Below are 12,636 nucleotides of genomic sequence, written 5' to 3'. Positions count from 1 at the left end.
GAACACGTGAGGATTGCACTACCCTTTATTCCTAGGATGGAAGGTGTCCTGAATCACATCCTGGTTCCCATTTATCAAGGCTCCCAGCCCCTCAGTAGGAATAAGCATGTTCAGGGAGGCTCACTGGAGAGGTGGCCAAGGTCCCTTTCAAGGGGATACACCATAAAGATGACATTTTCCCAGGGAGGGAGGGCAGGGTGATCTGGTCTGACCAACTCAAAGCCCATGTGGCTGAAGGCCCGTAGCAGGGCACCTGTGAAAAGAGGGAAAAAATTAGAACACACTTTGAGGCTCTGTACAACTATTCCCCCAGATTTGGCTTCTTTCACTGGGGAGAAGCTGGGGGAAAGCCGAGTAGTGTAGGCATAAGGATGATGTATTGTGGACTGGCAGACTTAAGACTCCAACCCTGGCTCTTAACATGTTAGAGCCTTTGTAACATTCTACAAGTTAACCTTTCTGAACTTCAGTTTTCTCATTTGTAAGATGGGGATCATAGAACCTTCCTCACGGAATCTAAGATTAAATGAGCTGATGTTTATGAAGCCCAACACAATGATGGTGTAGTAAGCCTCTTGACCATTATCTGTCTTCTAACCAACAGAGTATGAAGGAAGAGGTGGTTTCTGCAACGTGCTCCAAGCATCTGGTTAAATATATTCCTGTCCTCCTGGCTCTATGCTCAACCCCTTCACACTGTAGGTTCTTAATATGTTTGAGGTCCTTTCTGTCCCACCAGCTACATGCCGTGAATGGTTCTGTGTTAATTTCACCAGTCCTGCTTCAGTCTGGCTTCTGACATCTACCTGCAGGGCCTTCCTCATAATCCCAGTGTAATTTGAATGCACAGCGTGCTCGGTGCCTTCATCTCCTTGGGGTAGGGGGACCTGAAATGCCTATGAGCACGTTCTCTTCAAAAGAGTGGGGGGAGGGGGTCTTCTACAAAGGAAGAGTTGCTGTCAGCTGCTTCAGCACCATGGGCCAGGAAGGACAGCCGATCCCCACCTCTGTCATTCCGGTTGTTTTGGAAGTTTACAAACACGGAGTCCACATTGGTCTTCTCCTCCACATACTCCAGTGTTGCAGTCAAACTAGGGGTCAGAGAGCAGAATCATGGTTACTGTTTAGTGAACTAAAAATCCAGACCCCTCCTTGGAGTAGAAGAAACCTTATTGCTCCATTTTTCCTGACCTAAGCCAGGAAGTGAAAGTTGGATGAACTTGCATGGATAGATTTTTCTCTGAAGGCCACGGATTGCACACAATAGGACTGACACTCAAAGGGGTGTGGGGAGAAGGAACTGCTCTATAAAGACAAACAGCGGGAAGGCACGTCCTATTACTCAATTTATGGATCCTCACAGCTGTGTTTCTGAATCTGAGTCCAGCAGCCTCCCATGGGCTGTGATGCCTTGAAGCCCAGATTCTGGCTCAGCTCCCAGGTGGGTTAGCATGCCAGTTCAGTGCTGTGAAAGTATCTGGCCTCTGAATCAACCCTCACCGGTTAGCATACCCACTACCTGATTATGACATAAAAGAAGGAAACCCCCTGCCTCTTCCCCCCTCACCCCCTCTTCCCTGCTTTCCCATCTGGGCTCAGTCACCTTTCCCGGTTGCCTTGATCCAAGGCCCGATATGGGATATCCAGAAAAAGTCGATGGTCACAGAGAAGGCCGTGCCAATGGGCAGACGTCTGGGGGGTGAGGCGGAAATGGAAGTCTAACTGCACTGGGTCCTGGTGGAGCAGGGGATCAGTAGCCAGTACCGTCAGGTTCCCAGCCTGGAAGAGGAATAAAAGAGTAATGGTCTTCTCATCTTGACCTCCGATTAGACAGCAGGCTGATTTGGCTGTGTCTGAGAAAGCTAATTGGGGGCTGACAGGGAGCCTGGGAGAACTGGAGCCAAAGTCTTATTCTATCCCTTAGTCCTAGGACTTAATTCTCTCTCAATTCCTTGATATCAATCTAGAAAGGAGTCAATGCAATTGCATTATTACTGCCTGCTGACCTCACCTGAGAGGTGCACCGACCTTTCGGAAACTTCCATCAGCTTATTCTCTAAACAACGCTGTGTCATTTGTTTACTGTCTCACTGATAACGCTCTTCCACTTTTTTCCATGATAGGGTTTTCTCTGAATTCTCCCATTTCTTATTTAAAATGCAGAGGTCACCCACAGGCATGCTACTGCAGTAGGATACAGGGGCAAGTTGAGGAGTTCTGGTTTCTACACCCTGCTTAGCATCTAGACAACTTTATGCCCCCAAAGTTTTACTACATTCTCCTGTATCTTTTTTTTCCCACCCCCTCTTCCCATTCTACTTTTCACCACCAGCTCTATGATCTTGACTTAATATCTCTGGGCCAGAGTCCTTGTTCCTAAAGCAACTAGCTGTTACCCATGAGCTCCAAGATCTACAATTTCTTTTCCAACCAGCTAATGCCCCTTCTTCACAAGGTATCGTTGCAGCAAGCCAGAGGCTTCCCCAGCACAGCACCAGCACACAGGCCACTTACCGAGTATAATTCTTTAAGCTGGTCGTGGTCACCCTGCTCAGTGCTTCTGACCACCTGGAGGCTTGCTAGGGACTCAGGAGCACTGAAGGCAGGAACGGGGCCGGAGTGTCAAGTCCTCCCGTTCCTTATAAGTGATGCTGGTTGGGAAAAGGGGCCCATATTAGTTTCCCTCTGTGTCTGAGAAGGGGAGAGGCTCATAACTTCCAGGTACATAAGGCAAGGCTCTGGCACTATCTTCTGTATCTTCTGTGAATCAGCCTGTTTCCATTCTCCCAGGCCAGCCAGATGGAAAATTGTTAAAGTTCCATGCCAGCCTTCCACCCTCTTTTGCTATTATCTCTTGCCACTTGGGAATTTCCTTCAAATTCTTTTATTTTTCCTGACAGTTTGTATAAACTACTACAAGTAGAGATGAAAACAAGTACCTTTTATAACAAGGCAGCATCTTCTCCCGGAGGGTGATCCGGTATTTGTAACAGTAAAGGTAATAGGCGTATGGTGACCAGATCGGGTAGAGGTAGTTCCGTGTTTTTCCCCTCTTGATATAAGAAAGGGAGAAGGCAGAGGGGCGCGACCTGTAACAAGGCAGTTTCTCAGTTCAGTGCCTCCCTGCGGCAAAGTGAGGTTCAGAGATGGGTAGCAGAGGTTCATACAGTCTGGTGTCATTGTGACCCGGTGGGCACTATGACATGGGCAAGGGGTCAGCCCTTACGTCACTTCAGGACCCCACTCTGTTGCTCCTTTACCCCACACGCCCCCCTTAACTACAGCTCCTATTCATCTAGTATGTACTTTATGACTGTACCAGTGATTAGAATACTTTAGCTTCTGTACTGATTAGTTACCAGCCCTGCCTGAGTACTAGTTGAGCGCACCCAACCTGGCCCCTTATTCTGGCATATGCACGCATGTGTGTGCACACTCTCGGGTTACACACACACACACATCCCACTTCAGCAACTAAATGGTTGGTATCTAACACTGTAGGCTTCCAAGGCCCTGATCTAATGTCTGACCTAATACTTTGGTTCCCAGTTCCTATCGATTCAATTTTTATTATCATCCCTACCTTTAATAATCCAGGGGTGCAACACGTTGTTGAATTATCTCATTGCCTTGTAGGGTAGAAATTGCAAACAGCCTCCAGGAGCCAGGACAGCTAATGGAATTAGTGGGGCTGCTGGGTGAGGCTGTAGCAAAATGGAAAGCTCATACCCTGTCTAAAAGACACTGACAACAAGAAGTTGTAGAAATGCAGACTCAGTGGTCCCAGATCGTGTGATTTTTCAACATAAAACGGAAAGACAGATTTTTTGTGGGGCGCCTGGGTGGCGCAGTTGTTAAGCGTCTGCCTTTGGCTCAGGGTGTGATCCCGGCGATCTGGGATCGAGCCCCACATCAGGCTTCTCCGCCTAGAGCCTGCTTCTTCCTCTCCCACTCCCCCCGCTTGTGCTCCCTATCTCAATGGCTGTCTCTGTCAAATAAATAAATAAAATCTTAAAAAAAAAAAAAAGGAAAGATAAATTTTTGCGTTCAATTCCTCCAAACAAAATTATTAACTCAAAAAATTAAAAATGTTGATGAAAAAAAGTCAACACTGTGAGCAAAATTTGATTCTGGGGCTACCAGTTTGAGACCTCTGCATATTCATTCACTCATCCATTCAAAAAATACTGATTGAGAAACTACTGAATTCTAGGTGCTCGGGATACACCAGTAAACAAAGCAAAGAGCCCTGCTTAATGGAACTTAGCTTCCAACAGTGAGAAGACAGGGGCATCTGGGTGGCTCAGTCAGTTAAGTGCTCTGATTCTTGATTTCAGCTCAGGTCATGTAGCGTGGGTCTCCCCACTCAGTGGGGAGTCTGTCTGTCTCCCTCTCCCCCTGTTTGCACTCTCTCTCTCTCTCTAATAAATGAATCTTTAACAATGAGAAGAAAAACTACAAACATAATAAAATTTAGTATGTTAGATGATAACTGCCAGGGAGAAAAGAGGATAAAGGAAGATCAGGAGTGTGAAGGGGGTAGGGCAGGCTAGAGAAATAAATAGGGTGATCAAAGCAGGCCTCACTGAAAAGTCAACATTTAATCAAAGACTTAAAGGTGGAGGAGTTAGCCAGCCAACATCTGGGGGTAAGAGCAATCCATACCTAAGCTACAGCCAGTGCAAAAGCCCTGAGGAGAAAGTGCCTGGTGTTTTCAAGAAACAGGGAGGCCGTGGTGTAAGCTATGAGGAAAGAAGGAGATGAAGTAAGAGAGTTAATGGGCCAGATTAGGGAGGACTTGTAGACAGCAGTATGGTCCTTTCCTTTTACTCGGAGTAAAGGGGGAAGTCACTGAGAAGTTTTGGGTAGAGGGATGACATGATCTGATGTACGTTTTTTAAAAGATCCTGAGTGTTGTGTTGTCAATAAACTGCAGAGCACTAAGGCAGATTTGCTAAGAAACTACTGCAGTGATCCAGGAGAAAGATAGTGTCTTATTCCAGGCTGAAGCATCGGAGGTGGTGGGAAGTGGTTGGATCCTGGAAACAGTTTAAAGATAGAATCCCCAGGATTTCCTGGAGCCTGAGAGAAAGAAGGTGAGTCCAAGAACTGAAAGAACAGTTTCCATCAACTGCGATGGGGAAGGCTGCAGGTGAGGCAGTTTGAGGCCGGGTATACAGATGAGTTTAGTTCGAAGCATGTTGACTTCGAATTGTCCTATAGATACATAAGGAAACGCTGAACGGCAGGATATTCAAGCCTGACGCTTTGGAGAAGTCTAGGATGGGGAAAGAACTTTGGAAATCACTGAGACTGAATGTGAGATCAAAGCAGGTGTGTACATTGAAAAGAGTCAAGATCCAAAGGCTGTCCTAGGGGCACACCAAGTAAAGTTTGGAGAAAAGGAGAAATCAGCAAAGCAAACTGTGAAGAAAAGTGGTGAAGTAGGAAGAAAACCGACCAAAACTGTGTCCTGGCAGCCAAGTGAGGCAAGTGTAACTGGGAGGCGGAAGGACGTTCAGGGGTCGACATTCAGGGGTCGAATAACGGGATGCCTAGAGCACCTTCACTCGCTCTCTGCCGCCGAACAGACCCTACTCATGCCATCTCTGTGGTCTTCTCTCCAGCCCCGAGACCCTCCACAGAGCAGTGTGGACCTGCTGCTGAGGGAGAAGACAAACGGGACAAAGCACAAGCTGACACCCCACAACCCCCACCGCACCTTGTGCTTTGTCCCCGACTTGTCTTCTGCTCCCTCAGCGCTGCCATACTTCCCTTTTTCTGTGGCGTACCCCCTCGTGATTTAGAATTCTTTAAATACTAGGTCAAATACCCCGGTTGTAAAGATTAAGGGTAGGCCTCCTCCTGGGGCTGCCATAGTTTTCCAGGGGATCCCATCCCTGCACCACTTTTAGGAAGATATGAAGTAAGGAAGCGAGAGCAGCATCCCTCTTCCCTCAGCCTCCAGTTACCACAGAACGCCAGAGCTGCGAGAGAGAAACCAAAGCCCCCAGTTTAAAGATAAAGCGAAGCCAGGAGGGAGACGGTGTCTTTTCCAGTTCACGCCACGATCTGTCAAAAACTATGGGCGTCCCTGCCCGGAGAAGAAACAGGGAGCAGGGAGTAGGAAAACGCTGAATCACGGATCATCGCCTCAGCTTTTGAGGTTTCCGGCTGCCGCCAGGCGGCGAACTACCGTCCAACGCGGGCCGGGTCTGCCCCTCGGCTTCGCCAGCCAGAGTGGCGGCGGCTCAGGCGCGCCGCGGGCAGCCGCTGGGGCCTTTCCTGCGCCGGCGCCGGGGTTCTCCTCCACTCTCCCTCGGCGCTGGGAACATGGCGGTGGCCGCGGGGAGAGTCCTGCTGCGAGGAACCGTGCGGGGGCTGCTGCTCCCCCGACTCGCAGGGGGCACCCCCGGCCCGGAGCGCGACTTCAGCCTCTCTCACTATCGGGTGAGGGCCAGCTCTGAGTTCTGAGGGTCCTCGCCTCTGGTGGGGTTCCTTACGGCCGAATAGTGTTTCGGGGGGGCCGCGGCCTGGGAGTGGCGGGCTATCCGTGTGCCGCCGGCTGAGGGCGGCAGGGGGTTCTCGGGAGACTCGCTCACCCTCGCTCCCCGGCTGCCAGGGCACGGTCATCGTGGAGCGCTGGTGGAAGGTGCCGCTGGCCGGAGAGGGCCGGAAGCCGCGCCTACACCGGCGACACCGGGTCTACAAGCTGGTAGAGGACACGAAACACGGGCCCAAAAGCAACCTGGAGCTCATCCTCACGCAGTCGGTGGAAGGTGAGGCCTGGCGAAGCTACTCCCTATCTTAGGCTGGCTCTGTTTGGCATCAGCTTTTTCCTGCTGTCCCCCCTTAGCTGTTTTCCGTCCTTTCTCTACTTTGTAGAAATGAACTGCTCTGTATTTAAGAAGAAGCCGTAGAAAGTACGATGACTGTGTCCTTGCCTATCTGCATAGAGAAAGGAACATGAATGCAACAACATCAGTGACAGTGCGTGGAGGGAAAAGGAGGCGTAACAGCATGTGCTACAGTTACTGAAATCCTGTGATGGGACAACTCTCACTTTGTACAGGGAATACGAAATTTCTAAATCAGGCCCAAAGAAGCTAATTAGAAGTCTTTAAGTGTTGTTCTTAGTGAATATTAACGTTTCTTCTAGGAGGAATAAGCGCTGTGAGAGAGTAATAGGCGCGTCTTTCTTTGATCATCTCCGCCTCTTTAGGTACTCCTAGTAGTCTGATCCACTGTCTGTTCTCGTTGGCAGGACTTGGAGTCCGGGGTGACCTGGTCTCAGTGAAGAAATCTTTGGGCCGGAATCAACTACTGCCTCAAGGTCTGGCTGTGTATGCGTCCCCTCAAAATAAGAAACTGTTTGAGGAGGAGAAACTGGTGAGTGCAAAGGAAGGCAGAGGGACTTGGAGGAATAAAAACCTTAAGATTTCTTCTAGCAACTTCCTTTCCTTTGGTATCTAACTTAAAAATGAGATAGGGATTAGAAGAACAGGAACCCAGAAACTCAGCCTATATCTAGCATAGTAAGTTCAATATTTGTAACGGACCCATTTTTCTTTTCCTTTTTTTTCATCTTTACTTTCTTTTCTAGCTGAGACAAGAAGGAAAATTAGAGAAGATCCAGACCAGGGCAGGTGAGATGGTGAGTAAAAACACAGAAAGTTGTTACTTATTTGTCACCTAAGGAGTCACCAATTTCTTCCTGAGAGGCTCCTTGATTTCTTTGAAATCTCCTGATTGCAGAGACAAGTGTAGAAGAAAGGGGAAATGTTTGGCTGCCGTAACTGGTATTGAGACCTCCTGGAAGGTCCTTACTTGTTGGGTGGAGTTCCCTAGCTCATTGAGGAAGGCCTCAATCTGATTACCAGGGGACCCATGGAAGAGTGTGAGATGAGGGCTCTGCCTCCACGGATATTTACAGACAAGCTGCAGAGAACATAGACACATGAGAACGTGATCAGTAACCTCAAGGCAGTAGATTATTATAAGAATGACACGGACCAAAAAGGATTAGGGTGATTGGAGAGGGCTTTTCTTCAGAGGGGATTGAATTGGGCCTTGTGGGATTAGAAGGCTTTGAATAGACCAGGAGGGTGGGAAAGGTAGTAAGGGACAAAAAGTATAGGTAGTTCAGGCATGTTTTTCACACAGAGAGTAGACCAGTCTAGCAAAAGCAGAGGACTTATATAGAGTAATATTACAAAACATGGCTGGAAAGGAGGTTGGGGTGAGATTTGTAATACATTTTGAATCCTCAGCTAATGAATTTATACTTCATTAAGTAGGGAGAAATTGTTAATAGGGTACGGGTAGGATTGAAGAGCCAGAAGTATTGGGTTAACATGGTCTATGAAAGTCATTCTATCCTGGGGCTCCTGCGTGGTTCAGTTGGTTAAGCATCTTGACTCTTGATTTTCTCTTAGGTCGTGATTTCAGGGTTGTTAAATCAAGCCCCATGTCAGGCTCTGTGCTGAGCGTGGAACCTGCTTAAGATTCTCTCTCTCCGGGGCACCTGGGTGGCTCAGTCGCTAAGTGCCTGCCTTTGGCTCAGGGCGTGATCCCAGGCTCCTGGGATCGAGCCCCGCATTGGGCTTCATGCTCCACTGGGAGCCTGCTTCTTCCTCTCCCACTGCTTGTGTTGCCTCTCTTGCTGGCTGTCTGTCTCTCTGTCAAATAAATAAAATCTTAAAAAAAAAAATTTTTGTAAAAAAAATAAAGATTCTCTCTCTCCTTATGCCCCTCCCCAATTATGCATGCGCTCGCTCTCAAAAAAAAAAAGTCTGTCCTGAGATATACCATTGATCCCCATTGATAGGTGTAACTTTGACATGGCCTGTTTGTCCTCCTTGCTGGAACAACAAGGTATAGGTGACCTTCTCCTCCAAAGTTTCACTAAAACATCTTTCTACAAAATTAGCCTTGAGATAGTAAGAATGTTCTCTTTCCCAGTCATCTCACTGGTATGCTTTTGAGGCAGAAATTGTGCCCTTTTCCTGAGCTCAGACCTTGTGCCTCTTGCTAACATGTTTCTTCTCCTTTGATTGCAATTCTGACCTATATCCTGTGTATAATTCCTATCAGACAGTGAAATTTCTGAGAAGCTGTCACCTGGAGGTGGGGATGAAGAACAACGTCAAATGGGAACTAAACCCTGAAATAGTTGCCCGCCATTTCTTCAGAAATGTGAGTGTTCCCAAATACCGCTGTACCTCTGAGGGCAGAAGCTGCCCTGGGAGGGAGGCCCAGGATCGATCCCTTCGTTAGGAAGGAGTGTGATCAGACAGCTGGCGTTAGGGAAAGCGTTGGTTGCAGGGGCTGTGGGGGGGAAATGACTAAGGACTAGGGGCGGTCAGAATTTGAGGACTGATAGGAAAAGATGGTGGTATCATTTATTTCTTCTCTAGCTAGGGAAAACCTAGGAAATGTGACTCACTGGGGAGTTTGTACTTCTGTGGATGCAGTGATTTCGGTCTCAAGACCTGTTTCTCTTTGGTGAATGCTCCTCCCTTTCTGAGAAACTAGGATTGAGTTTCTCTGCCAGTATCTGTGGAGGTCTGTGTCCTCCCGTGGAAATAGTCAGGGTCAGCTCCTCAGTTTTATTCATTCCTGTACAGGAAATTCCAGAACCTTCTTTGAGGTTGCCTACGGTTGCATCAGTGTAAACAGAGCTCCTTTTGGCTGTGACTTTTTGCAGCTTGGTGTTGTGGTTGCCCCACATGCATTAAAGTTACCAGAAGAGCCCATTACGCGGTGGGGCGAGTACTGGTGCGAGGTGACGGTGAGTGTTTCATGTACTGTCTCCTTTTTCTGGCTGGGTGAAAAGGTGGGATTGGGTGTTAGCAGGTCGTACTTGCCCAGCTGACCTCTGAGGATTCCTGTCGTTTTGTGTACAGGTAAATGGACTTGACACGGTGAGGGTACCTATGTCTGTGGTGAACTTTGAGAGGCCCAAGACCAAAAGATACAAGTACTGGTTAGCCCAGCAAGCCGCCAGGGGAATGGCCCCCCCCAGCTCCCAGAGGATCTGAACCTTCTCTCCCTCAGAAGCAGAAGAGCAGAGTCAGAGGAGCAGCGGAGCACGAATGGGCCAGCACCCCGATACCACTCCCAGCTCTGACCAAATAATGGAGTTTTAGAGAGCATGTGGGGACGTGGGCCTGAGCTGCACAGCCACGTTGAATCCTCCATGTCTCGCACCTCCGACTTGGCTTGTTACCGTATCTGGCCTTACTGGGCCGTCCTGCTCAAGGGGTGTCAGGCTGTAGATTTGATAAGCTGCGTATTAACAGATGTAAACCGTCCAGATCGTATTGAGCCTGGAATTTGCTGGAACAAAGGGAAGAGCTAGCCACTGTCTCCAGTACTGGTCTCGTTCTCATACAAACTGAACATTTATATCTCAAGAGGAAATAAAGAGGTGGTGCTGTTCTTATTTTTTGTTTTTTATGACAGTGATACGGTGTGCACTACAGTTACTTTTAGGCAGTTATGATTTAATACGCACCTTTATGTTTACATTTCTCTCAACTACAAATGGTGCTGTGTATGGTCTTTAAGAGTTTGTGTGCACGTTTTGATAAATTTTAATTTCTTTTTAATTTTCACAATTTTCTGATTGTAGCATACATGAGACACCATGTTATGTTAGTCTCAGCTGTAGGGCATAGTGATTGGATAATTCTGTACGTTCTCCTGGGCTTACCCAAGTATGGCTGCCATGTGCCACCATGCAGTGCTGTTGGTACAGTATCACTGACTATAGAGCTTGTGTTCTTTTTAGATGTTGTTTACCAGGCTTGAGTAGACTGGGGATAGGACCTCCAAGTAGGTTGTTCTTTTGAGCTGCTGGGGTTTGGTGCTAAAAAGGAAGAAGAAGAAGAGCATTTGTAGGCTACAACCCATGGGTGCTGTGGGCATAGTACTTAACAAGCTGATATGTCTTCGGTCTTAAGAGTTATTTTTGTTAGGTATATTGATAAAGTCATGAGTATGAATAAGCATAATGGATGCTACTTTTCTAAAGGGATCCAAATAAGGCCTAAGGGTATAATTGTTGGGAGAAAATGAAGCTGAGATTAAAGAAATTTAAGGAGAACTTCTGTTTTATTTCTATAACCAGCCCCTGAAATTACGAAAAAGATGGTATCTTGGTTTCTAGACCAGGGTTGTTATATAGGGCTAGTCATTGGGTAATTATGGAATAGGTATCTTGATGGGGGATAAGAGAAGTAGATAGTTCTGCATAAATTCAAGGTCCATGAGTGGAAAAAAGACCAACTATTGACAAATTAATTATGCTAGTCACTCAAATATAATGTGAGGTCACTCAGTTTAGGAAGGGGAAAGGGGCCATTGACTCTACTGTCCTTACCAGAAGCTCAGAGAGACTTGTTTCTATCATAGTGTTTGAGCTCATCTACCACTCTGAGTCAGTTAAGTAACTTTCATTCACGTGAGGCCATCCCAACTAACAGCGGTCTGTCATCACTGCACTGATAGCGGTGGCCAGCCTCACACTTGCCAGACTTCATAACTCAAGTCTGCCACTGGCAGTGTTATTTCAGTGATCTCCAGCCCTACTGTTATGAGGAAAAGCTCATTCAACACAGCATCTTTTCACACCACCGCTAGTAGCACCGTGAAGCTCTCTGAAATTGCCTGCGCAACAGGCACCACATGCCGCACAGCTCATCTCCAGCGCGTTTCAATGCTCACTTGTCACAGTGTTAGTTCCTGGCAAAACGGACTGAACTGGAAATTTGTGTGCAGGAAGTTGATGGTGGGGGGAGTCCTCTGAATCAACTCCTGTGGGAGAGTCAAGGAAGCAGGACTGGGGAGAGGGGGAGGTTGAGCTGAGTGGTCTCAACAAAGACCTTCGTCGTTCCCTCAGGCTCAAGCTAGGACAGCTGTGCAGAAGTGTGTAACCTATTGAGGCAAGTGGCCAGACATACATACCCCCACATGGACCAGGAAAGGGCCATGTGCTTGGGTGAGGTGACTGACTTTAGGCAAAGGCAGTTCCCAGGGGGACTCAGATGAGAGCCATCAGCGTTCTCAGTAGCTTGGGAAAGGAGTGCCTCAGTCCTGGAGTGGGAAATCAGTGGCAGTCTCCACTGCAGTCCACCTTTTGTGCTCTTCAGATCCATTTACTTCATAAATTCTAGAATGATCCCTTCAGGATTCTCATGGGCCCCTTTTCCTGGGAAAACTAATAGAGGAAGGTCTAGGACAGCTCACAGCCCCTGTTGCTATAGCTTGTCCCGTCTGCAGTGGGTGTTTATCCTCTCCCCGCTCTACTCCCCATCTGGATTCCTGCCCACACCCCCTCAACTTGTACTTCTGGTCCAAAGAGGTTAACCTGATAACGTACCTCGTCATGCCCTTCGCAGGCCATGACTGCATCTGTCCATTTATCATCAAAATCGATGCACGTGTCACGACACTGTGGAATATGCTGTCTGTAGACCCCAAAGAGTTTTACCAGCCAGCCTGTTCCCTTCTTAGCAGTGAGACGGGAGATGTAAAACTTCTCCTTTACTTTGGAGGGACTGTCCTGGCACAGTCCCGACCACCACTGGACCGCCAAAAACATCACTGAGTATTTGCAGGTTTATGTACCACCAG

At 47.8% G+C, this 12,636-nt stretch overlaps 2 protein-coding genes across 3 annotated transcripts; one reads left to right on the top strand and one right to left on the bottom strand.

Moving 5' to 3' along the window:
• Nucleotides 1–7: 7 nt before the first annotated feature.
• On the bottom strand, nt 8–3,164 carry OAZ3 (ornithine decarboxylase antizyme 3). Its single transcript, NM_001291461.1, is given in 5 exon segments — nt 8–253; nt 1,006–1,091; nt 1,604–1,779; nt 2,515–2,651; nt 2,940–3,164. Coding segments are annotated over 5 exon segments (705 nt in total). The 5' UTR covers nt 3,104–3,164; the 3' UTR covers nt 8–110.
• Nucleotides 3,165–6,289: 3,125 nt separating this feature from the next.
• On the top strand, nt 6,290–11,107 carry MRPL9 (mitochondrial ribosomal protein L9). 2 transcript variants are annotated; one of them, XM_034654296.1, is made up of 7 exons: nt 6,290–6,450; nt 6,623–6,779; nt 7,265–7,389; nt 7,604–7,654; nt 9,094–9,195; nt 9,707–9,790; nt 9,906–11,107. In XM_034654296.1, the coding sequence occupies exons 1-7, from the start codon at nt 6,334–6,336 to the stop codon at nt 10,038–10,040; spliced, it is 771 nt and encodes a 256-aa protein (XP_034510187.1). In that variant the 5' UTR covers nt 6,290–6,333; the 3' UTR covers nt 10,041–11,107. The 2 variants fall into 2 exon arrangements, with proteins under 2 accessions (XP_034510187.1, XP_034510188.1); XM_034654297.1 differs by lacking the exon at nt 9,906–11,107 and having other exon boundaries at nt 9,627–9,765.
• The last annotated feature ends 1,529 nt before the right edge of the window (nt 11,108–12,636 follow it).

Source organism: Ailuropoda melanoleuca, chromosome 2 (genome assembly GCF_002007445.2).
Source record: "Ailuropoda melanoleuca isolate Jingjing chromosome 2, ASM200744v2, whole genome shotgun sequence".
NCBI classification, from domain to species: Eukaryota; Metazoa; Chordata; class Mammalia; order Carnivora; family Ursidae; genus Ailuropoda; species Ailuropoda melanoleuca.
Note: the sequence above shows the minus strand (reverse complement) of the source record. Positions and strands in the feature narration are given on the sequence as shown.

Coding starts and splice junctions, on each gene's coding strand:
- MRPL9 (XM_034654296.1), top strand. CDS start 6,334: ATGGCGGTGGCCGCGGGGAGAGTCCTGCTGCGAGGAACCGTGCGGGGG. Junction 7,655..9,093: donor AGACCAGGGCAGGTGAGATG/GTGAGTAAAAAC, acceptor AATTCCTATCAG/ACAGTGAAATTTCTGAGAAG. Junction 9,196..9,706: donor CCCGCCATTTCTTCAGAAAT/GTGAGTGTTCCC, acceptor GACTTTTTGCAG/CTTGGTGTTGTGGTTGCCCC.